The following is a 25288-nucleotide window of genomic DNA, read 5'->3' on the forward strand; positions in this document are numbered from 1 at the left end:
ATGAGGATGAGAATTTAAAATTTAAGGTGTTGGGGAACCAGGAGTCAGCAAGGTGATGGGTAAATGGGACTTGGACCAAGTTAAGATACCAGCATCAGAGTTTTGGATGAGCTGAAGTTTATGGAGGGTGGGAATCTGGCTAGGAGAACATTGCATTAGTTAAGTCTGGTGGTGACAAAAGCAAAGGATGAGGATTTCAGCAGCTAATTGGTTTTAGTAGCTGCAGAGATGGGTGATATTACAAAGAATAATGTAGGCAGTCTTGATGGAGAAGATATGGGGTCCAATGCTTAGCGCCAGGTCACATAGGGCACTGAGGTTGCGAACAGTCTGATTTCGCCTCAGCTAGTGGCCATTGAGGGGAATTTGAGTCAGTGGCTAAGGAATGGAGTCTGTGGTGCGATCTAAAGACATGACTTGGCCTTGTCAGTAGTTAATTGGAGAAAATACCTGCTCGTCCAACACGGGATGTTGGACCAGCAATCTGACTGTCCAGTGGCAGTGGGGGAGCCAAGTGAGGTGAAGAGGTCGATATAAGTGTCTTCAGTGCATATGTGAAATCTGGCACCATGTCTAGAGATAATGTCACCAGAAGGCACCATATGGAGGGAAAGGACCAAGGATTTATCCTTGGGAGACTCCAGAAGTTACAGTGCAGGAGCGGGAAGAGATGCCATTACAGGGGATTCTCTGGCTACCAACTGGACAGGTAAGAATGAAATAGGCAAGAGTGGTTCCAACCAGCTGGGCAGTGGAGAAGAGACATTGAAGTAGGATGGTGTGGTCTACCTTATCAAACACTGCAGACAGGTTAAGAAGGATGAGGAGGGATAGTTTGTGACTTTGATTAGTGGTGTGGCATTGACGGTAAGCTGATATGAGGGATTCACCAATGGAGTTGCAGGAAAGGTGGGCCCAGATTTGGGAGAACTTAGAGGGAAAGGAGTTTGGAGATGGGACAGTAACATACAAGAATAGCAAAGTCTAGGGTGGCTTTTTTTTTTGAAGGGGTTGGGGGTGCGGGGGAGAGAAGTACCTGAATAAAGGGAACCATTTACAATGGGAATCAGGAAAGGAAGTTGGGCAGTCAGCAGTTTACTTTGATTGGAGCCAAGCAAGCAGGAAGAGGTTCCCATGAACAAGATGAGCTTAGAGGTCTTGATAAGGGAGAAACTAGGCAACGATGCCAGTTCAGGGGAGCCTTGGGAGAGTTTCGGATTGCTGGGGAAGGTGTTAATGTGACAGTGGTAGCTGAGCAGATCACCTGAATCCTAGTGACAAAAAACGTCTGCAAGTTCTTCAAGGTATACACCATTGTGACTAGTATGGAAAAAGTACATTCGCTATGTTACTGTAAACTAAGCTGAGTGGACAAGGGGTCATGGACTTAAAGCAATTAATGGTAAACTTAGGACTAATATCAGAGTTTTTCTGCACATGAAGTGATGGGTCATGGAATGGACTCTTAGAGCCATGGAGACCCAAACTGTGCTATCATTTAGACAATTGATACAGTAATGGAGAGATTGCAGGCTGTTTCTGGATGGATGAATTAAGATGGGTCAAATGGACCACACGTTGGCAGTGACACACTAGGAAAGGATTTACACCATATGACACAGTTCCTGCAGTCGGCTGCGTGACTGGTAACATTCCATTAACTGCACTGTAAGTACGTTATCTTAACAGCATACTAAATGTACATTTATATTTTACAAGGGCGGGGGGGGATTTTATTTGACTGCATTCCACTAATATTGGACATTTTATTAATTCATTATTATTTCCTTGTTTTATTAGCAGTTTAGTTATTATAGTGCCTTTCGTGACATCAGAATGCTCCAAAGCGCTTTACAGCCAATGGAGTACTTTTGATATATAGCCACAAAAATTCATTATAATTATTTGAGGAGGGTGCAAATGGAAAGGACTTGAGTTGCAATTCTGTCAGTAAAAGCTAGTTTGGAGAGGCTGGAGACTAAATTCAACACCTGATGGAAGCACAGCTCTACCAGTGTGCAATTATCTCCAAAAATTAGCAAAACACCTGGAGATTGAAAGAAAGAACTTGCATTTATATTGCACCTTTCATGAAATCATACAATAACACAGCACACAGGGAGGCCATTTGGCCTAACAAGTCTGTGTCAGCTCTTTCAAAGTACAATCCAGTTAGTCCCACACCCACGTTCTTTCCCTATGTTCCTGCAGTATTTTCTCCAAGTATTTATTCAATAACGTTTTGAAAGCTACTATTGAATCTGTTTCCGCCAGCCTGTCAGGCAGTACTTAGCAGCTGTGTTCCAGACAGTGTTTCACAAGCTCAGGGCAGGATGTCCCATAGCACTTTGAAAACAATTAAATACTTTTGAAGAGTTGTCACTGTTGTAATGTAAGAAATGCAGTTGCTAATTTGTACACAACAAGGTCTTGCAAAGAGCCAGGAGATAATGACCAGATAATCTGTTTTAGTGGTGGTTGAAGGGTAAATGTTGCCCAGCACACTGCAGAGAACTCCCCTGCTGTTCTTTACATAGTGCCGTGCATTTTTTTTTTTACCCCCAGCTGAGAGGGCAGGCAAGACCTCTGTTTAACGTTCCAGCCGAAAAACAGTACCTCTGACAGTGCAGCACTCACTCAGTACTGCACTGAAGCATCGGATATAAATGTGTGGTCAAGTCTTTGAAGTGTGATTGAATCCTCGACCTTCTGACTCTGAGGTGAGAGTGAAACATCTGAGCAAAGGCTTAGAGACTCGGTTATCTGTGAGGCGTTTGTGATCAGAGACTGAGTATCTGCACTGTTTATTTACTCTGTCCTGAATTTTTGGTAAAGGGAATGTGATGGCCTTTGGGCCAGTGGGGGATTTACTTCGTTTTCATACAGCTTGGAAACTTTTATCAGTTTGACCAACTTTGGAGAGCTTTAGGGATTGTGCAGATGTTCACTGCATGAAAAACACGTGCAGTCCATCTGGAAATATCTAATCTCTAGATGTAATCAGGAGCAAGGGACTGGGACGCAGAACAAACTATGAATTGGGTCTATTGAACCCATTCCTTTAACAAACCATTGTCCCACTGCAGCTCCCACTCCAGATGCTCGGACAGGTCAAAAAACTGGAGGCAAAACCTCCAAGAGACGAGCATTCAAACTCATCCATAATTCTGTTTCACCCCCACCCTAAAAGTTATCCATTGAAATCTGCAGCAAATTGGACATCGTGATTGACTGACCACTTGCTTTCCACTCCAGACAGTCCCATCATTCCCAACAGGACAGATCTGCAGCGTTCTGGAAAGTTTACATTCATCCTTTTGCATTTCAAATCTTCAGTAACCCTTTTTAAAGTTTCCCTCAGCCCCTCCAATAACTCCTGCAGTTGACTCTGCAGTTGGCCTCCCTCTCGCTTTATCACTTTCTTCACCTTCTAACCTCATATTCTGTGTCACTGTGTTCATGGGTATGTTTCCCTTTGCTCTGCTGCTCATCACGCTCTCCAGTCAAGTTCCCTGTGACCAGCTTGGCTCTGTTGCATTCCCACCAGCTCCATCGGCATCCACACTCTGCCCTTTACATACTTCTGGCATTTGCTTCCATGTGGATTCTTTCAGTGTTGGCAACAGAGTTGACCATTTTGGGGAAAAGCTACTGGTGCTTAGAGAGTGGCAGGAATGTTCCAGTGTCCAGTAATGAAAGCCACCAGTTTGCTGTAAATGTTAGGCTGTGTTGGCCTGAAAGGCATTTTTTGATCTCTGGTCTGTGCTGCATCAGCAGTTATAGTCTAGTGGTTGGCCTGGGTTGGGGAGGAGAATGTTGGCCGGAGTCTCATGTCCCTGATTGCTGTGGGTCCTACTGCATTGAGTGTTGATGTGATCAGTCTTGTCCACGACACTCTTCATAGTGGAATAGCTTACCTACACCCAATTTCCAGGGTCTCGCATGTAAGAACAGTCACTTGGGCAAAGTACTGAGGGGTTGTGGGAGGCCGGGCAGATTGTGCCTCTGGGACTGTACCCCAGCGAGAGTCAGGACAGGAGCGAGACAACCGCATTGGGGGGGTGGGGGGTGGAAGCACAATCCGCTCTTCGTATTTTATTTCCTCCCCACTTTTCTGACTGTTCTTGTCCCCTTGCAGGACACCCACCATCAAACGTCCACACCCCGCCAGGAGAGTGGGATGGTCCTGGCCGTGGACGTCTCAGGCACCATCATCAGTGCACCTCCGTGACCAGCCAGCACGAGGCACAGGGTGAGCCCAGCCACAATCCATTTTTACCCTTCTCCTTTACCCCATGCATGGAACTCCTCACCCCTGCATGGAACCCCTGTCCAACAGCCTAACCCAGCTGAAAACTAGAAAAACCTTGCTCGAGAGTGGCCCATACAAGATTGAGCATAAACAGCAATTGGGACTGTAACTCGCTGCAGGAGAACTGAGCGTTCGATATCAACTACAGGGATTGAGACACTTCACACCATTTGTGATGTGGTTCCTGGTGTGACTAAATCTGTAGCCAGATCTTCACATAGCCACTGCAGATTTGTTCCGAACCATTTTCAATCCATATCCGTACCCTGTGCCCCACCCCCTCTAACCCCACAACAGGTAAAAGTGCAGCCCCTGGCCACCATTTTGCCAGAGTGGCCATTCTTCTTGTAATGAGCCTTGACAGTGGGTGTGACTTGGTTATTCAACCATTGGGAGCATCACAGCCAGACCTGTCAAGTTAGGATCAGAAACCTTGGTCAGTTTCCCCCCCCTCCACATGAGGGCAATGGGCTAACTTGTAGTTCTCCAAATGGCATCTGTTTGAGATCAGCTGATTCGCTGCAGACCAGGGATCGAATCTGGGATCTTCACCTTCTATCTCGCCCAGCTCCTCGCTGACCGAACAAGCTGGTCCACCTGGAGAGCCTTCGTGACTGGTTGTATAACGCTTGTGTTTTGCTCTTGGCCTCGAGCTCAGTGAGGTCTCATGCCGAGGAATGATGGTTACATCCTGGCTGATAATGCATCAAGGAATGGCATATACTGTCTCAACATCACCCCGTCCATTCTCGCTGGTCATTAAACAAGTCTATTACTCTCTGCACTAAATAACAAGCACCTGTAATTCCCTCCCTCCCTAAAAATATCACTCTATTGATGGTTGATTTGATATAACGTTCATCGGCCAGTGACCCATCCTTTGGTTCACTTTGCTCTGTGTGCCACAATAACCATTTGGGGTTAATTGTGACTTTTCCCTGACACCGGAATGATTCGAGCTTCAGAATGTCAGACCCGGTCAGCAGCAAGGGAGCAGGTCATTGTGTTTCCTGCTGATGCGTGATTTTAATGTCACTAGTTTTGACATTGGATGAGGCTTCTCCCACAGGGGCCTTGTTAATCGATGTCCCAAGACATACATGAGACCAGGATGGCATTGTGACCCACTCTTGAGTGGATAGTTGCCTCTGACCCCTACCAAGTAAAGTTGTTGAAGCAAGGAGGAGCACATCTGCGTCTCTGCTGCCTCAGCTTCTCCCTTAGCTTAACAGCGCGACCCTCGAGCATCCGACTCCTAGACTTGTCTTGGTGCTGGCATGCAGCCTCTCGTCTACCCAATCTTCATTATCCTGTACCCCAGTGAGGGTCAACACCTTCAGGAGAAGATAATATTTTATGTTTGGTGAGGGGAATTCACAGCTTATTTTAGCCACATGTCTCCCACAGAAAAGAATGGTCTTTTGTGTCTGTGTATGTTGTTGAAAGCTGTCAACAAACACATGGAAAGCAGCCTCGTCTTGAACAACGGATGTTGTAGGGTGTATCTGCTTTTGAATCTTCAGCTGGATTAGGGTCCTGCTGGGTTCTGGAGGCAAGCTCTGTCTAGTTCTGTAATATGTTCCAGGATACATGATTTAACAAATCTGATCTATTGCGCCTGAGCTGGTCCTGCTTCCTTACCTCTACCCCCGTAATCTCCCTCCGTGGCATCTCTCCCCAGTAACCTCCCCTCGGCAGCATCTGCCTCTCATGGTTCCATTCCTATCTGTCTCAAAGTAACCGATTGGTCTCTTACAATGGCTTCTCCTCCTGCCCAACACTGCCACAGCTAGAATCTCCCCAGAGAAAAGGAAGAAAAACTTGCATTTCTGTGATGCCTTTCACGCCCTTTGGGTGTTTCAAAATGCTTTACAGCCAATTAAGTACTTGTGAAATGTAGTCCCTGTTGTAATGTAGGAACGCAGTAGCCAATTGATGCACAGCAAGCTTGCACACACAGAAAGGAGTGAATTGCAACTAGAGTAAAGGCTTTTAAAATGAGAATTTGGTGAGAGTGGGAATTTACAGGTAAGTAGTGTGTTTTTATCAAACTGAAATTGAACTTAGTTCTTTTAAAGTCAGTTGGCTGTTCAATGTCAAACATTGCGGCGCAGTGGTTAGCACCGCAGCCTCACAGCTCCAGAGACCCGGGTTCGATTCCGGGTACTGCCTGTGTGGAGTTTGCAAGTTCTCCCTGTGTCTGCGTGGGTTTTCTCTGGGTGCTCCAGTTTCCTCCCACAAGCCAAAAGACTTGCAGGTTGATAGGTAAATTGACCATTATAAATTGTCACTTGTATAGGTAGGTGGTAGGGAAATATAGGGACAGGTGGGGATGTTTGGTAGGAATATGGAATTAGTGTAGGATTAGTATAAATGGGTGGTTGATGTTCGGCACAGACTCGGTGGGCCGAAGGGCCTGTTTCAGTGCTGTATCTCTAATCATAATAATCTAATTGTAACTCAGTCACTGACTAGATATTGAGTATTGTATGGCTGGGGCTTGATTGGCCAGTGAAAACTGTTGAGTGTCTGAAAGATAATATATTGAGGGGGTTTATCTGCAAGAGCACAGAGTGTAAACGGCTTAAAGCAGTGAATTGTGGACAGAGTGAAGGCTTTAAAATAGGAAAGTGGTGAGTGTAGGTATTGGGTGCAGTGGGGGGAAGCAGATGCTAAGTAATTTAAACCGAGGGGCAACAGCAAATCAGAGTGAGGGAGCACCCTAAGTCAAGAGAACTTTAAGTGAATAGAGAGTTAATTTCAACAGCTGAGACCTGTTGCCTGCACATCCTGTGCCATGTAGGAAATCCAGGACGCTTTGTGTGTTCTGGACAGCCTTTTGTGCAGGAAGTGCCTCCAGCCACTTGAGCTTCAGCTCAGGGTTTCTGAACTTGGGCGGCTGGTGTAATTTGGAATGCACTACCTGAAAGTGTGGTGGAATCAGATTCCATGGTAACTTCTAAAAGGCAATTAGACATGACTTGAAGAGGACTAATTTGCAGGGTTATGGGGTTGAAAACTGGGGTCTGGGACTAAATTGAACAGCTCGTTCAATGAGCTGCTACAGACACGATGGGCTGAATGGCCTTCTGTGGTGTAAGATTCAATGACCTTAAAGGTGGTAATTTGGATTACTCCCTGTTCCAGCTGCTAGTAAGTATCAGAAGATAAAACAGGTTAATGGGTGACTGGAGAAATGGTGCAAGAGGGACCTGTATAAGATGGGAAATTTGCGCCTCAACAGGGCTGGAATCAATGTCCTCGCAAGGACATTAACGCGTGCTGTGGGGGAGAGTTTTAATCTAATTTAGCAGGGGGAGGGGAAGCAGGATGAATCGTTAGAGAGGAGCAACAAGGTGTATAGAGGATTGGGAGAGATAAGCAGTATTAGAAATAAATAGTAGTTGAGAAAAAGAAGGGATCAGACAAAGGAGAAGTACAAATCAGGTTAAGGAGGGTTTGGATTGCATGTGCATAAGTGCAGAGAGTGAGGTAAGTAAGGTTGGTGAACTGCAGGTGCTAGTTGCCACATGAGGTTATGGTATTGTTGCAATAATGGGATACCTGAATCAAACAAACCAGGAATGGAAACTTAACATTCCTGGCTACAATGTAGTCAGGAGGAAGAAAAAAGGTGATGGGGAGAGGTGGCAGTATTTATTGACCAGAGATACTGTTAGTCTTGGTAAGGAATGATATGCTTGAGGATTCAAAGACAGAATGTATTTGTATAGCGTTATGGAGCAGAATATGAGTTGTTACAGTCTTGGGTGAATAACTTAGACCACCAAAATAGTGAGAAGGAGTTGGAAGAGAATATCTGCAAGCGAATTTCAGAATGATCTAAAACAATAGAGTAGTGATAATGGGGGAATTTCAATTATCCTAACATAGGCTGGGAAAAAAATAAGTGTAAAAGGGTAAGGAGGAGGAGGGATTCCTGAGATATGTACAGGAGAACTTTGTTAATCAGTATGTTTCCAGCCCAATGAGGAGGGAAGCAGTGCTGGATCCATTTCTGGAGGTATTTCAGTAGGAGAGCATTAAAAAAAAACTTGCATTTATATTACGCCTTTCACGACCACAAGACACCCCAAAGCGCTTTATAGCCAATTAATTACTTTTGAAGTGAAGTCACTACTGTAATGCAGCAAGCGCAGCAACCAATTTGCACACAGCAAGCTCCCACAAACAGCAATGTGTACCAGATCTTTTTTTTTTTCTGTTGATTGAGGAATAAATATTGGCCAGGACACCAGGGAGAACTCCCCTGCACTTTGAAATAGTTCCATGGGATCTTTTACATCCACCTGAGAGGACAGACAGGACCTCAGTTTAATGTCTCATCCGAAAGACGGCACCTCCAAAAGTGCAACACTCCTCAGTACTGTATTGGAATGTCAGCCTGGATTTTTATATTCAAATCCTAGAGTGGGACTTGAACCCACAACCTTGTGACTGAGGCAAGAGTGCTACCAGCTGAGCCGCGGCTGAAATATTTGGGAAACAATGATCACGTCATCAGGTTTAAGTAAAGAAAAATACAAGGTGGAGGTACTTAACTGGAGGAGGACCAGGTGGGTTGAAATCCAAGATTGGCAGGTAAAACAGTAAATGAGTAATGGGAAACCTTCAAGGAGGTGGCTCAGGTACAGTCTAGACACGTTTCCATGAGGGAGACATGAAGGGCATCCAAAGCTAGAGTTTGCTGGTGGTCTAAAGATACAGAGATTAAAGTGAAACAGAAAAAAGGAGTCCTATGGTATATGTTAGTTGAGGATCAAGCAGAATATTGAAAGTTACAGTGGAGATCCACAAGAGGAAATAAGATGGACAGAGAGAAATTCAATAGATAAAAGATAGGTAGAGGAGATACTTAAAAGCTTGTCAGCTCCAAGTAGAAATCCTGGTCCAGTTGGGATGCATCTTAGGTTGCAGTAGGAAGTAAGGAAGTAACAGTGGAAATAGCAGAGGCTCTGACTACAATCTTCCGATCCTCCTTGCTTACGGGAGTGGCGCCAGAGGATTGGAGGGCTGCAAATGTAACACCCTGTTCAAAAATGGGAGAGGAATAAACCTGGCAACTCCAGCCCAGTCGGGTGGTGAGAAAATATTTTTAAATGAAATATATTATTTGAGACAATACTTTGGGACAACATTAATTGTCACTTGGAAAAACATGGATAATAGATGCCAACCAGCACAGATTGGTTAAAGGTAAACCATATCTGTCAGAATGCCAAGGCCTTGGCAAAGATGTAGAGGAGATTTACTAGAATGGTGCTGGGGATAAGGGACTTCAATTACATGGAGACTAGAGAAACTGGGGTTGTTCTGCTTAGAGTACAGAAGGTTAAGGAGCGATTTAATAGAGGTGTTCAAAATCACTGGATGGTTTTGATAGAAGATAAAGCATGAAACTGTGCTCAATGGCAGGAGGATCGGTCATCAGAGGACACAGATTTAAGGTAATTGGCAAAGAGCCGGAGGGGAGATGAGATTTTTGTTGACGCAATGAATTGTTGTGTTCTGGAATGCACTGCCTGAAAGGATGGTGGAAGCAGATTTACGAAGTAACTTTCAGAAAGGAGTTGGATGCATACTTGAAGGGGAAAATGTAGCAGGACTATGGGGAAAGAGCAAGGAAGTATGACTAATTGGATAGCTCTTTCAAAGAACTGGTTCAAAGAGTGGGCCGAATGACCACCACCTGTGCTCTATCATTCTTTGAAAGTGATGTGATAAATAACCGGATGATGTATTTTAGTGATGTTGGTTAAGGGATAAATATTGGTCACCACACCGGGGGCTGCCACAGGATTCTTCAAGTCCACCTGAGAATGTCTCATCCAAAAGATGGCACATCCAACTGCAGCACTTCCTCTACTGCATTGGAATGTCAGCCTGGATCATGGACTTAAATCTGTGGAGTGAGTTTGCGCACAGACCACCTGGCTTCGAGCACAGTGCTACCACTGTGCCACGGTTGACAAAGTTCTTCTTTTCTTCCTGTCTTTTGCATGTTGGCTCTTGGCAACATCAGTTGAAAATGTGGAGTCATCTTCTGTGTGTCCCAGACCCTGCTGTCCTCTGCCAAAACTGCTTATTACTCCAGAATCACATTCAAGAGCAAAGATAATCCCCGGCATTTCTCCACTGCCAGCTATCACCTTTAGCCCCACTTCCTTTGCCCCTACTTCCTCACCTCCAACAAGTACAATTGATATCAAGATTAAGACTATGTCCCTGCCATGTTTTCGCCCCCCCCTTGATTTCTTCAAGATCCCCCTCTACCCCAACGTAACTTTGAACCAGGAGCTTGCCCTAGTTTCTCTCCTATCCCCCTCGTGCCCTCTCCAAGCTCATCTCCTCCATGACACCAGCCTAATCCTCTCGTTTCCATTAAACTGCTGACCACTCATCTTCCCTTCCTGGCCCCCATACTAGATGAGATTGTAAATGGATCCTCTCCTTGGGTGCTGTCCTCTTTTTCAAAACCACCACCAACTCCCTCCTCAAAACACCTACTCCTAATCCCTCTATCCTTGCTGATCTCCAAACCTCCCTTTCCTCACGTCCTTGAATGCGCTGTTGCTTCCCAAATCTGTGCCCACTTTTCTAGAAACTCAATATTTGAGAACCTCTCCAATCAGATTTCTAACCCTGCCACAGTACCGAACAAGACTTAATCAAAGTCACACACCACATCCTCTGTGAATTTGGTGGACTACCTTCCTTACCCTTCTCAACCTATCTGTAGACCTTTACTAGGTTGACCACACAACCTTCCTCTAACACCTCTCCTCCATTCTCCAGCTGACTGGGCCAGTCCTCGCCTGGCTGCACTCTTAGCTATCCAGTTGTAGCCACTGGTTCTGCTCTTAGGCCTGCACAGTTAACTATAGACTCCTGCAAGGATCTGACCTTGGCCCCATCCTGTTTCTCGACTGCATACTGTCCCTTGGTGACATCATCCAAAAACATGGTGTCAGGTTCCACATCAATGCTGGCATCGCCCAACTTTATCTCACCATCTCTCTTGACCCCTCCACTGTCTCTGTTGTCAGGAAGCTCATCTGACATCCAGTTCTTGAGCCACAATTTCCACCTGCAGGTTTGGCCCTTGTGACAAACTATCCCTATCACAAGTTTCAAAGTTTTATTCCCTCCCTGGCCACTTCAAGTTCCAACTGATTATTTGTGACTTCAGCATCTATTTGACTCTGAGCTAAACATCTGACCCCATATCCTCTCCATCACAAACATCAACAATACCACTTCCATAATAACACACAGAATTACACAATGTACAGCACAGAAACAGGCCATTTGGCCCAACTGGTCCATGCCAGTGTCTCTGCTGCACAAGAGCCTCCTTCTATCCCCTTTCCTCTAATCCTATCAGCATAACCTTCTATTCCCTTCCCTAATATGTTTATCTAGCTCCCTTTAAATGCATCTATGCCATTCACTGTCACTTTATCTTTATCAGCGATATAGTTCCAAGTCAGGATGGTGTGTGGCTTGGAGGGGAACTTGCAGGTGGTGGTGTTCCCATGCATCTGCTGCACTTGTCCTTCTAGGTGGTAGAGGTCATTGGTTTGGAATATGCTGTCCAAGGAGCCTTGCTGCAGTGCATCTTGTAGATGGTACACACTGCTGCCACTGTGCATCAGTTTAACAAACAAAATTTGACACTAAGCCACACAAGATATTAGGGCAAATGACCAAAAGCATGATCAAAGAGGTAGATTTTAAGGAGTATCTTAAAGGAGGATAGAGAGGTGGAAGGAGGGAATTTCAGAACTTAGGGCCCAGACAACTGAAGGCACAGGCACCAATGGTGGAGCAATTAAAATCAGGGATGTTTAGAAGACCAGAAATTGAGGAGTGCACATATTGCGGAGGGTTGCAGTACTGGAGAAGATTACAAAGATAGAGAGGAGTGAGGCCATGGAGGGATTTGAAAATATGGATGAGAATTTTAAAAACGAGGGATTGTTTAACCGGGAGTCAATATGGCTCAGTGAGCACTGCAGATGATGGGTTAATGGGACATAGTGAGAGTTAGGGCACAAGCAGCAGAGTTTTAGATAATCTCAAGTTTACAGGGGGTTGAATGTAGGAGGCCGATCCAGAGTGTATCGGAACAGTGAATTCTAGAGGTTACCAAGGCATGGATGAGGGTTTCAGTCACAGCTGAGCTGAGGCATGGGTGGAGTCAGGCGATGCTACGTCAGCACTACAACTATCGCCGTGTCCCTAGGCTTCTGTGAGGCACCTGCAACTGTTTTTCCATATTAAAGGCACTATATGTAGATATAAGTTGTTGTTGTTTGACAATCTGTGAAGAACTGTTAAACTTCTCAGGAGATCTGATTTATCATCTCATGCTTATAGTGTAAGGATGTGACATGGGCTATGTTCTTGATGTTCCTGGAATAATGTAGATGCATCCAGACACTGACAAGTCAGCACAGTTTTTGATGTCAGCTCTTGCATGTAAGAGATGTTTCAGTGTCACTGGGTTTATTTAGTATGTTAATACCAGAGCAATGTAGGAGAAGCTGTACAAAGCAGTCCCTTTAATTCTGTGCCTGCTGCCCCTTCTATCTGTGTCTAACTGTAAAGGTTTCTACAGGTATGTAGAGATAAAGATTGGTGAAGACAAATGTAGGTCCCTTACAGTCAGAAACAGGGGAATTTATTATGGGGAACAAAGAAATGGCTGACCAACTAATTGCATACTTTGGTTCCGTCTTCACAAAGGAGGGCACAAATATCGTACCAGAAATGTTGGGGAACACATGGCTTAGTAAGAGAGAGGAACTGAAGGAAATCAGTATGAGTAGAGAAATGGTGTTGGGGAAATTGATGGGATTGAAGGCCAATAAATCCCCAGGGCCTGATGGTATGCATCCCAGAGTACTTAAGGAAGTGACCTTGGAAATAGTGGATGCATTGGTGGTCATCTTCCAAGATTCTATCGACTCTGGAACAGTTCCTACAGATTGGAGGGTAGCTAATGTAACCCCACTATTTATAAAGGGAGGTAGAGAGAAAGCAGGGAATTATAGACCAGTCAGCCTGACGTCAGTAGTGGGGAAAATTCTAGAGTCCATTATCAAAGATTTTACAGCAGAGCACTTGGAGAACAGTGGTAGAATTGGACAGAGTCAGCAGGGATTTACGAAAGGGAAATCATGCTTGACAAATTTACTGGAATTCTTCAAGGATATAACTAGTAGAGTTGATGAGAGGGAGCCAGTGGATGTGGTTTATTTGGACTTTCAGAAGGCTTTCGACAAAGTCCCACATAAGAGATTAGCGTGTAAAATTAAACCGCATGGGATTGGGGGTAGTGCATTGCGATGGATAGAAAATTGGTTGGCAGACAGGAAACAAAGAGTAGGGATAAATGGGTCTTTTTCTGAATGGCAGGTAGTGACTAGTGGGGTACCGCAAGGATCGGTAGTAGGACCCCAGCTATTCGCAATATATATTAATGATTTAAATGTAATATCTCCAAATTTGCAGATGAAACAAAACTGGGTGGCAAGGTGAGTTGAGGATGCAGAGAGGCTTCAGGGTGATTTGGACAAGTTGAGTGAGTGGGCTAATGCATGGCAGATGCAGTATAATGTGGATAAATGTGAGGTTATCCACTTTGGTAGCAAAAACAGGAAGGCAGATTATTATGTGAACGGCTATAAATAGAGAGGGGAATATGCAGCGAGACCTGGGTGTTCTCGTACACCAGTCGCTGAAGGTAAGCATGCAGGTGCAACAGGCGATAAAAAAGGCAAATGGTATGTTGGCCTTCATAGCGAGAGGATTCGAGTACAGGAGCAGGGATGTCTTGCTGCAATTGTACAGGGTCTTGGTGAGGCCACACCTGGAATATTGTCTGCAGTTCTGGTCTCCTTATCTGAGGAAGGATGTTCTTGCTATAGAGGGAGTGCAGCAAAGGTTTACCAGACTGATTCCTCGGATGGCGGGACTGACGTATGAGGAGAGATTGAGTCAGTTAGGATTATATTCACTGGAGTTCAGAAGAGTGAGAGGGGATCTCATAGAAACCTATAAAATTCTAACAGGACTTGACAGGGTAGATGCAGGAAGGATGGTGGGGGAGTCCAGAACCAGGGGTCATAGTCTAAGGATATGGGTTAAACCTTTCAGGACTGAGATGAGGAGAAATTTCTTCACCCAGAGAGTGGTGAGCCTGTGGAATTCGCTGCCACAGAAAGTAATTGAGGCCAAAACATTGTATGTTTTCAAGAAGGAGTTCGATATAGCTGTTGGGTCTAAAGGGATCAAAGGATATGGGGAGAAAGCAGGAACAGGTTACTCAGTTGGATGATCAGCCATGATCATAATGAATGGCAGAGCAGGCTCGAATGGCCTACTCCTATTTTCTGTGTTTCTATGTCTGTGGCTCCCTCGCGCTCCCTCTCGCGCTCCCTCTCGCGCTCCCTCTCGCGCTCCCTCTCGCGCTCCCTCTCGCGCTCCCTCTCGCGCTCCCTCTCGCGCTCCCTCTCGCGCTCCCTCTCGCGCTCCCTCTCGCGCTCCCTCTCGCGCCCCCCCTCGCGCCCCCCCTCGCGCCCCCCCTCGCGCCCCCTCTCGTCCCCCCCTCTCGTCCCCCCCCTCGCTCGCGCTCGTCCCCCCCTCGCTCGCGCTCGTCCCCCCCTCGCTCGCGCTCGTCCCCCCCTCGCTCGCGCTCGTCCCCCCCTCGCTCGCGCTCGTCCCCCCCTCGCTCGCGCTCGTCCCCCCCTCGCTCGCGCTCGTCCCCCCCTCGCTCGCGCTCGTCCCCCCCTCGCTCGCGCTCGTCCCCCCCTCGCTCGCGCTCCCTCTCCCCGCTCACTCGCTGTCCCTCGTTGACATCTCTCTCCTTTTCGATTTGTTCACTTATTTTCCCAGTGTCTAGATCTGTTGAAAGGTCCTCACTCAAATGTGAACCTATTTTTTCTCTTACAAGTACTAACAGACCTGTATGTTCCAATTTCAAAACTCTACAGTTGTACACTTTACCCTTTGTTGTAACTCTTTTGGAAAGTTGCCAGATTGTATCCAACCGTAATCCTGGTTAATAAATTAACTCAGCACTTGTCTCTTACAAACACAGCTATCCTTCTTGTTTCAGAGGGGAGAAGTACATGGGCATGTGGTTGGATGATGTTCGTCATGGCAACGGAGTTGTGGTCACTCAGTTTGGCCTGTACTATGAGGGTGCCTTCAGCAACAGTAAAATGGCGGTGAGTCTTTGTTCATGTCACTCGGGTAGATGCAAACTCGTGTGCTGTTAACAAGCTACCTGTACCTCCTGGAGCTGAAATCGGAGACTGGCCACATCTCTTGGGCTCTTTCTCTCCTTCAGTCCAACATCTGGTAGCCTGAAAACGCTCCCACTTCTGAATCTTGTCAATGGATCTGGTTATGGACCATATTTGATCCAGTGCTTCAGCTCTGCCTTGCCACAGCCAGAAGAGGTCAGTTTTGATGGTACAGTAGCATAGTGGTTGTGTTACTGGACTAATGATCTGGAGGCATCAGCTCAAATCCCACAAAGGCAGCTGGAGAATTTAAATTCAGTTAATTAGAAGTAAATCTGAAATAAAGCCAACATCAGTGATTATAGTCACCATGTAACTACCAGATTGTCGTAAAAACCCCTCTGCTTCACTAATGTCCTTTAGGGAAGGAAATCTGCTGTACTTACCCAGTTTGGTCTATATGTGACTCCAGACCCACAACAGTGTGGTTGATGCTTAACTGCCCTATCAAATGGCCAAGCAAGCTACTCAGTTGTATAGGGATGGACAATTGTTGCTTGCCTTGCCAGGAATCTCTCACTCATCCTGTCAAGGAATTTTTAAAAAACTGGCCACATGTCTAATGAATTTGGGCATAGTGGGGGGCGCAATATCAAAAACAGCAGGGAGGCCTGTAAAAAATATAATTCCAGTTCCTGTGAGCTTGTGGAATGGGCAGACATAGGGCAAATTCAGTTTTATGTGGGGGTGTGAGGTGATGCATTCTGGAAGATAAGCAAGGAGTGGAAGTGAACACTCAATGGAGAGACACTGAACAGTGTGGATGAAGGGAGACCCGGAGGGATCAAATATATAATTCCTTGAAGTGTGAGTGCAGGTGGATAAAACCATGGAAAGGCGAACAGCATTTTGGGTTTTCGAAATAAGGTACAGGAGTAAAGTGGTAATGATGATCTATACAAATTAGAGCATACAGTGTAGATTCAGGGATGTGAAACTATTGTCATGAGAGACGAGGTACTGGGATTATTTCCACTAGAGCAGAGGAGAATATGAGGTGATTTAATGGAGATTTTGTTATGAAGAGTTTTGATGAAGTGTAATTAACATTTTCACTGATAGAGGTTAGTGGAAAACACTCTCCACAGGGTTATTGGAGCATGGAATGCTTTACCTCAGTTTGTTTAGAATCATAGAAACTTATAGCACCGAAGGAGGCCATTTGGACCATTGTGCTTGTGCTGGCTCTTAGAAAGAGCAGTTGTGCTTAGTCCCACATCCACACTTTTGTTCATAACCCTGTAAGTTCCTCAATCTCAGGTACCTGTCCAGCTCCCTTTTTAAATTTTTTTATGGAATCAGCTTCCACCACCTTTTCAGGGACAGCGATCCAGATCTCAACAATTCTGTGGAAAGAAAATTCTCCTTTATCTCTGCTCTGGGCTTTTTCCAATGATTTTAAATCTACGACCTCCTAGTTGTCGATCCACTTGCCGGAGGGAATCATTTTTCTCTTCACTGCCATGCGCTGCCACATGTACACACTCAACCTCTCTCTCTTCGGAAGCATCGATTCACCTTATCTCGAAGCTGTCCTGCTTAACAGTTTCATTTCATCCTTTGTCTTATCCGACGCATTAACAAAAAACTTTTTCTCTTGCTTGCAGGTGTTGAGGATCGCAAGCTCCAGTAGCTCATGGGGACTAATGCCCCTCCAGATCTTTCTCCCCCTTCACTTCCCTCTGACCCCATCCCTTCTAATCTGACCCCTTGCCGTGTATTTACACTACCCTTGGACCTTCCCATGTCTGACCATGAAGGATCTGTACTTTACAAAGGACTCGATTTTATCCCCTTACGCCTCCACCTCAGTGAATTTCACGCTCAGCATGACATTGAGCTCCTCTTCTGTCGTCTTTGCCTCCGGGCTCACTTCTTTGACCAGGAGTCCTCCCCCTGACCATGGATCCTTTCACCCGCCTCCAGTATTCTCCCTCCACCTGGACCCCTCCCTCTGGCCTGTTACCCTCTCTTGATCTTTTCTTTGAGAGCTGTCGGCGTGACATCGGCTGTCTCAATTTCTGCGCTCCCCTCACTCGCTCTAACCTGTCTCCCTCTGTACTTGCTGCATTCCGTTCTCTCGGGTCTAACCCTGACATTGTGATCAAACCTACTGACAAGCGTGGTGTTGCTGTCTGGTGTCCCGACCTCTACCTTGCAGAGGCTGAGTGCCAACTCTGTCACTTCTTCCTACCTCTCCCGGACCATGACCCACAGAATTGTTACAGTGCAGAAGGAGGCCATTCGGCCCATCGTATCTGCACCGGCTCTCCGAATGAGCAATTCACTTAGTACCATTCCCCTTTTTTCTCCCTGTAACCCTGCACATTCTTCTTTTTCATATAACAATCTAATTCCCTTCTGAATGCTTCATTGAACCTGCCTCCACCACACACTCGGGCAGTGTATTCCAGACCTTAATGACTCATTGCGTGAAAAGGTTTTTCTATGCTGATGATTGAGAGTAGATGGATAGGGCATAAATTGGTCGGATTGGATTTGTCCTGCTTTTTGTGGACAGGACGTACCTGAGCAATTTTCCACTGACGGGTAGATGCCAGTGTTGTAGCTGTACTGGAACAACTTGGCAAGGGGCTCGGCGAGTTCTGCAGCACATGGCTTCAGTAGTACAGCCAGGATGCTGTCAGGGCCCGTAGCCTTTGCAGTATCCAGTGCCTTCAGCCGTTTCTTGATATCACGTGGAGTGAATCAAATTGGCTGAAGACTGCCATCTGTGATGCTGGGGTCATAGGAACAGAGGAACTTAGGAGCAAGAGTAGGCCATTCAGCCCGCTGAGCCTGATTTGCCACTCAACGAGACCATGGCTCCCACGCTATCCCCATAACCCTCAACGTCACCACCATCCAGAAATCCATTGATCTCTGCCCCAAACATGCTCAATAACCAAGCCTCCACAGCCCCCTGGGGCAGAGAACTCCAAAGATTCAGCACCCCGAGCAAAGAAACTCCTCCCCATCTCAGTCCCAAATGGCCTATCCCCACCCCGCGCCTTGGTCCCCCGGCTCCAGACCCAACATCCAGGGCAAACACCCCACCATGGCCTGCAAGAACCATGCAAGCTTCAATGAGATCACCCCCCACCCACCGAAACTCCAGAGAACACAGGCCCAGACCCCGCAATCTTCCCCCAACCACCCCCCCCCCCCCCCCCCATTATCCCAGGGACCATGGCAAGTACACCCCTCCTGAGACGATGAGACCAAAATTGCACACAATACTCCCACCAAGGCTGCACACAACTGCAGCAAGACCTCTTCACTCCTGCACTCAAATCCCCCCGCAACGAAGTCCAACACACCATCTGCCCTCCCAACTGCCTGCCACACCTGCATGCCAGCCCCAGAGATTCATGAACAAGGACACCCAGGTCCCCTGCAACACTTCCCAACCTCATCAATTAAGAAATATTCTGTATTTCTTTTTTTTTCCTACCAAAGTGGATAACTTCACACCTATCTGCACCACATTACATGCGCCATATTCCTGCCCGCCCACCCAACCCGTCCAAGTTCCCACCAACCCCCCCCCCCCCAAAGCACCCCTGCTTCCTCCCCATCGAAAATACCCCCACCACCAAATATCAAGCCACTGTCTCCAGGACTGTCACTGACTTCTCCTCCTCCGGAGATCTTCCCTCTACAGCTTCCAACCTCATTGTCCTGCAATTCCGGATAGCCCGCTTCCCAAAATCCACAAACAGGACTGTCCTGATAGACTCGTCGTTTCAGCCTGTTGCTACCCCACTGAACTTATTTCTTCCTATCTTGACTCATTCTCCCATGGTCCAGTCTCTTCCCACCTACATCCGTGACTCTTCTGATGCCCTACGTTATTTCGACAATGTCCAGGTTCCTGGCCCTAACCATCTCCTCTTCACTATGGATGTCCAATCTCTTTACGCCTCCATCCCCCACCAGGCGGTCTGAGAGCTCTCCACTGCTTCCATCCACCATCCACCATCCACCACTACACTCCTCCACCTGGCTGAACTTGTTCTGACATTGAACAACTTCTCCTTCAACTTCGCTCACTTGCTTCAAATGAAAGGTGTTGCTATGGGTCCCATGGGTCCTAGTTATGCCTGTCTTTTTGTGAGGTATGTCGAACATTCCTTGTTCCAGTCTTACTCTGGTCCCCTCCCCCAACGCTTTTTCCGGTACATTGACGCTATCGGTGCCGTTTCCTGCTCTCGCCCTGGAAAACCTCAACTTTGCTTCCAGTTTCCAGACTTTCCATGGACTATCTCCGACACTTCCCTGCCTTTCCTCGACTTCTCTGTCTCCATCTCTGGGGCTAGGCTGTCCACTAATATTAATTATAAGCCCACCGACACCCACAGCTGCTTTGACTACACTTCCTCACACCCTGCTTCCTGTAAGGATTCCATTCCATTCTCCCAGTTTCTCCATCTCTGACGCATCTGTTCTGATAATGCAACCTTCCACAACAGCGCTTCTGATATGTCTTCCTTTTTCCTCAACCAAGGATTGCAACCCCTCTTTGGTTGATAGGGCCCTCAACCGTGTCCGACCCATTTCCCACACTTCTGCCCTCACCCCTTCTCCTCGCTCCCAGAACTGTGGCAGGGTTCCCCTTGTCCTCACTTACACCCCACCAGCCTCCACGTCCAAAGGATCATCCTCCGCCATTTCCGCCACCTCCAGTGTGATGCCACCACCAAACATCTCTTCCCCTCCCCTCCCCTGTCAGCATTCCGAAGGGATCGTTCCCTCTGTGACACCCTGGTTCACTCCTCCATTACCCCCGACACCTCGTTCCCTTCCCACGGCACCTGCCCATGCAATCATAGGATATGTAATACTTGCCCTTTTACCTCCTCTCTCCTCACCATCCAAGCCCCAAACACTCGTTCCAGGTGAAGCAGCGATTTACTTGTACTATTTTCAGTTTAGTATATTGTATTAGATGCTCACAATACGGTCTCCTCTCCCAAACTCAGACTGGGTGATCGCTTTGCAGAACACCTCCGCTCAGTCTGCAAGCATGACCCCGAGCTTCCGGTTGCTTGCCATTTCAATTCACCACCCTGCTCTCATGCCCACATTCCTCTCCTCTGCTTGCTGCAGTGTTCCAGTGAACATCAACGCAAGTTCAAGGAACAACACCTCATCTTCCGATTAGGCACTCTACAGCTTTCTGGACTCAACATTGAGTTCAACAATTTCAGAGCACGACTGGCCTTTTTTTATGATTTTATTTTTTAATCATGTGCCTGCCTTTTTGACAGAGCTGTTCATTATTCTGCCATTAACACACTCTTGGGACCAATGCTTAGTCTTTCTCACAACCATTAGAACTCTCTTTGCCTTTCTCCCATGATTCCCTTTTGTTCTCTTTGCCCCCCAAACCGCCCCACCCCCCCCTCCTGCCACTTAAAACCTATTACATTTCTATCCTTTGCCAGTTCTGACGAAAGGTCACAGATCTGAAACTGTTTTTTTTTATTCTTTCATGGGATGTGGGCATTGCTGGCAGGGTCAGAATTTGTTGCCCATTCCTAATTGACCTTGAACTGAGTGGCTTGCAAGGTCATTTCAGAGAGCATTTAAGAGTTAGCCACATTGCTGTGGGTCTGGAGTCGCATGTAAGCCAGACCGGTAAGGACGGCAGATTTCCTTCCCGAAAAGACATCAGTGAACCAGATGGATTTTTTACGACAATCAATTATAGTTTCATAGCACCACTACGGAGTCTAGCTTTCAATTCCAGATGTTTATTAATGAATTGAATTTAAATTCCACCAGCTGCTGTGGTGGGATTTGAACCCGTGTCCTCGGGATATCAGCCTGGGCCTCTGGATTACTAGCTCAGTGACATTACCACTACACCACCATTTCCCCTAACTCTGCTTCTCTCTGCAGTATTTCCAGCACTGACAGTTTTTATATCATTTTTCTCTTGCCTACTATCAAAATGTCACAACTTGAACCTCTCAGGTCACCTCTTTTATTTGTTCCAAGGAGAACAGTCCTAACTTTTCCAACCTCTTCTCTACCTTGTATGGAGCCTGTTACATCTTTTGAGGGGATTGGTCTAGGGTTTGAAAAGGCAGCATTCAGGGAGCTGACAGATGTTCTGTCTTGCAGGGCCTTAGCTCAAACTAGCCCAGCTAATTGTCTGTAAGTCCTCTGTCTGCTGGCTAAAATGTTCCTTTATGCAATGACTTTGAACCATTGCATCTCTCCCTCTCTCTGGCGCTCGCTCGCTCTCTCTCTCTGGCGCTCGCTCGCTCTCTCTCTCTGGCGCTCGCTCGCTCTCTCTCTCTGGCGCTCGCTCGCTCTCTCTCTCTCTGGCGCTCGCTCGCTCTCTCTCTCTGCGCTCGCTCGCTCTCTCTCTCTCTGGCGCTCGCTCGCTCTCTCTCTCTCTGGCGCTCGCTCGCTCTCTCTCTCTCTGGCGCTCGCTCGCTCTCTCTCTCTGGCGCTCGCTCGCTCTCTCTCTCTCTGGCGCTCGCTCGCTCTCTCTCTCTCTGGCGCTCGCTCGCTCTCTCTCTCTCTGGCGCTCGCTCGCTCTCTCTCTCTCTGGCGCTCGCTCGCTCTCTCTCTCTCTGGCGCTCGCTCGCTCTCTCTCTCTCTGGCGCTCGCTCGCTCTCTCTCTCTCTGGCGCTCGCTCGCTCTCTCTCTCTCTGGCGCTCGCTCGCTCTCTCTCTCTCTGGCGCTCGCTCGCTCTCTCTCTCTCTGGCGCTCGCTCGCTCTCTCTCTCTCTGGCGCTCGCTCGCTCTCTCTCTCTCTGGCGCTCGCTCGCTCTCTCTCTCTCTGGCGCTCGCTCGCTCTCTCTCTCTCTGGCGCTTCGCTCGCTCTCTCTCTCTCTGGCGCTCGCTCGCTCTCTCTCTCTCTGGCGCTATCGCTCGCTCTCTCTCTCTCTGGCGCTCGCTCGCTCTCTCTCTCTCTGGCGCTCGCTCGCTCTCTCTCTCTCTGGCGCTCGCTCGCTCTCTCTCTCTCTGGCGCTCGCTCGCTCTCTCTCTCTCTGGCGCTCGCTCGCTCTCTCTCTCTCTGGCGCTCGCTCGCTCTCTCTCTCTCTGGCGCTCGCTCGCTCTCTCTCTCTCTGGCGCTCGCTCGCTCTCTCTCTCTCTGGCGCTCGCTCGCTCTCTCTCTCTCTGGCGCTCGCTCGCTCTCTCTCTCTCTGGCGCTCGCTCGCTCTCTCTCTCTCTGGCGCTCGCTCGCTCTCTCTCTCTCTGGCGCTCGCTCGCTCTCTCTCTCTCTGGCGCTCGCTCGCTCTCTCTCTCTCTGGCGCTCGCTCGCTCTCTCTCTCTCTGGCGCTCGCTCGCTCTCTCTCTCTCTGGCGCTCGCTCGCTCTCTCTCTCTCTGGCGCTCGCTCGCTCTCTCTCTCTCTGGCGCTCGCTCGCTCTCTCTCTCTCTGCTGGCGCTCGCTCGCTCTCTCTCTCTCTGGCTGGCGCTCGCTCGCTCTCTCTCTCTCTGGCTGGCGCTCGCTCGCTCTCTCTCTCTCTGGCTGGCGCTCGCTCGCTCTCTCTCTCTGGCTGGCGCTCGCTCGCTCTCTCTCTCTCTGGCTGGCGCTCGCTCGCTCTCTCTCTCTCTGGCTGGCGCTCGCTCGCTCTCTCTCTGGCTGGCGCTCGCTCGCTCGCTCTCTCTCTCTCTCTCTGGCTGGCGCTCGCTCGCTCTCTCGCTCTCTCTCTCTCTGGCTGGCGCTCGCTCGCTCTCTCTCTCTCTGGCTGGCGCTCGCTCGCTCTCTCTCTCTCTGGCTGGCGCTCGCTCGCTCTCTCTCTCTCTGCTGGCGCTCGCTCGCTCGCTCTCTCTCTCTCTCTCTGGCTGGCGCTCGCTCGCTCTCTCGCTCTCTCTCTCTCTGGCTGGCGCTCGCTCGCTCTCTCTCTCTCTCTCTCTCTGCTGGCGCTCGCTCGCTCTCTCTCTCTCTCTCTCTCTGGCTGGCGCTCGCTCGCTCTCTCTCTCTCTGGCTGGCGCTCGCTCGCTCTCTCTCTCTCTGGCTGGCGCTCGCTCGCTCTCTCTCTCTCTGGCTGGCGCTCGCTCGCTCGCTCTCTCTCTCTCTCTCTGGCTGGCGCTCGCTCGCTCTCTCGCTCTCTCTCTCTCTGGCTGGCGCTCGCTCGCTCTCTCTCTCTCTGGCTGGCGCTCGCTCGCTCGCTCTCTCTCTGGCTGGCGCTCGCTCGCTCGCTCTCTCTCTGGCTGGCGCTCGCTCGCTCTCTCTCTCTCTGGCTGGCGCTCGCTCGCTCGCTCTCTCTCTGGCTGGCGCTCGCTCGCATCGCTCTCTCTCTGCTGGCGCTCGCTCGCTCGCTCTCTCTCTGGCTGGCGCTCGCTCGCTCTCTCTCTCTCTGGCTGGCGCTCGCTCGCTCTCTCTCTCTCTGGCTGGCGCTCGCTCGCTCTCTCTCTCTGGCGCTCGCTCGCTCTCTCTCTCTGGCGCTCGCTCGCTCTCTCTCTCTGGCGCTCGCTCGCTCTCTCTCTCTGGCGCTCGCTCGCTCTCTCTCTCTCTCTCTGGCGCTCGCTCTCTCTCTCTCTCTCTCTCTGGCGCTCGCTCTCTCTCTCTCTCTCTCTCTGGCGCTCGCTCTCTCTCTCTCTCTCTCTCTGGCGCTCGCTCGCTCTCTCTCTCTCTGGCGCTCGCTCGCTCTCTCTCTCTCTGGCGCTCGCTCGCTCTCTCTCTCTCTCTCTGGCGCTCGCTCGCTCTCTCTCTCTCTCTCTGGCGCTCGCTCGCTCTCTCTCTCTCTCTCTGGCGCTCGCTCGCTCTCTCTCTCTCTCTCTGGCGCTCGCTCGCTCTCTCTCTCTCTCTCTGGCGCTCGCTCGCTCTCTCTCTCTCTGGCGCTCGCTCGCTCTCTCGCTCTCTCTCTCTCTCTCTCTCTGGCGCTCGCTCGCTCTCTCGCTCTCTCTCTCTCTCTCTCTCTGGCGCTCGCTCGCTCTCTCGCTCTCTCTCTCTCTCTCTCTCTGGCGCTCGCTCGCTCTCTCGCTCTCTCTCTCTCTCTGGCGCTCGCTCGCTCTCTCGCTCTCTCTCTCTCTCTGGCGCTCGCTCGCTCTCTCGCTCTCTCTCTCTCTCTCTCTCTCTCTCTCTGGCGCTCGCTCGCTCTCTCGCTCTCTCTCTCTGGCGCTCGCTCTCTCTCTCTCTCTCTCTGGCGCTCGCTCTCTCTCTCTGGCGCTCGCTCTCTCTCTCTGGCGCTCGCTCTCTCTCTCTGGCGCTCGCTCTCTCTCTCTGGCGCTCGCTCTCTCTCTCTGACGCTCGCTCTCTCTCTCTGACGCTCGCTCTCTCTCTCTGACGCTCGCTCTCTCTCTCTGACGCTCGCTCTCTCTCTCTGACGCTCGCTCTCTCTCTCTGACGCTCGCTCTCTCTCTCTGGCGCTCGCTCTCTCTCTCGCTCTCTCTCTCTCTCTCTCTCTCTCTGGCGCTCGCTCGCTCTCTCGCTCTCTCTCTCTCTCTCTCTCTCTCTCTGGCGCTCGCTCGCTCTACTCGCTCTCTCTCTCTGGCGCTCGCTCGCTCTCTCTCTCTCTCTCTCTCTCTCTCTGGTGCTCGCTCTCTCTCTCTCTCTCTCTCTCTGGCGCTCGCTCTCTCTCTCTGGCGCTCGCTCTCTCTCTCTGGCGCTCGCTCTCTCTCTCTGGCGCTCGCTCTCTCTCTCTCTGGCGCTCGCTCTCTCTCTCTCTGGCGCTCGCTA

The 25288-nt window shown here is 49.0% G+C and overlaps 1 protein-coding gene across 1 annotated transcript in view; it reads left to right on the top strand.

The window, feature by feature from the left end:
- The window catches only part of als2b (alsin Rho guanine nucleotide exchange factor ALS2 b), a 201215-nt gene that overhangs the window by 97006 nt on the left and 78921 nt on the right, over positions 1-25288 (top strand). Inside the window, exons 22-24 of the mRNA XM_068036302.1 lie at positions 4139-4252; positions 15456-15608; positions 15690-15801. Coding sequence (XP_067892403.1) covers positions 4139-4252; positions 15456-15608; positions 15690-15801 — 379 coding nt within the window. The remainder of the gene's footprint in view (positions 1-4138; positions 4253-15455; positions 15609-15689; positions 15802-25288) is intronic.

The sequence above is a fragment of the Heterodontus francisci genome, chromosome 7, assembly GCF_036365525.1.
Source record: "Heterodontus francisci isolate sHetFra1 chromosome 7, sHetFra1.hap1, whole genome shotgun sequence".
NCBI classification, from domain to species: Eukaryota; Metazoa; Chordata; class Chondrichthyes; order Heterodontiformes; family Heterodontidae; genus Heterodontus; species Heterodontus francisci.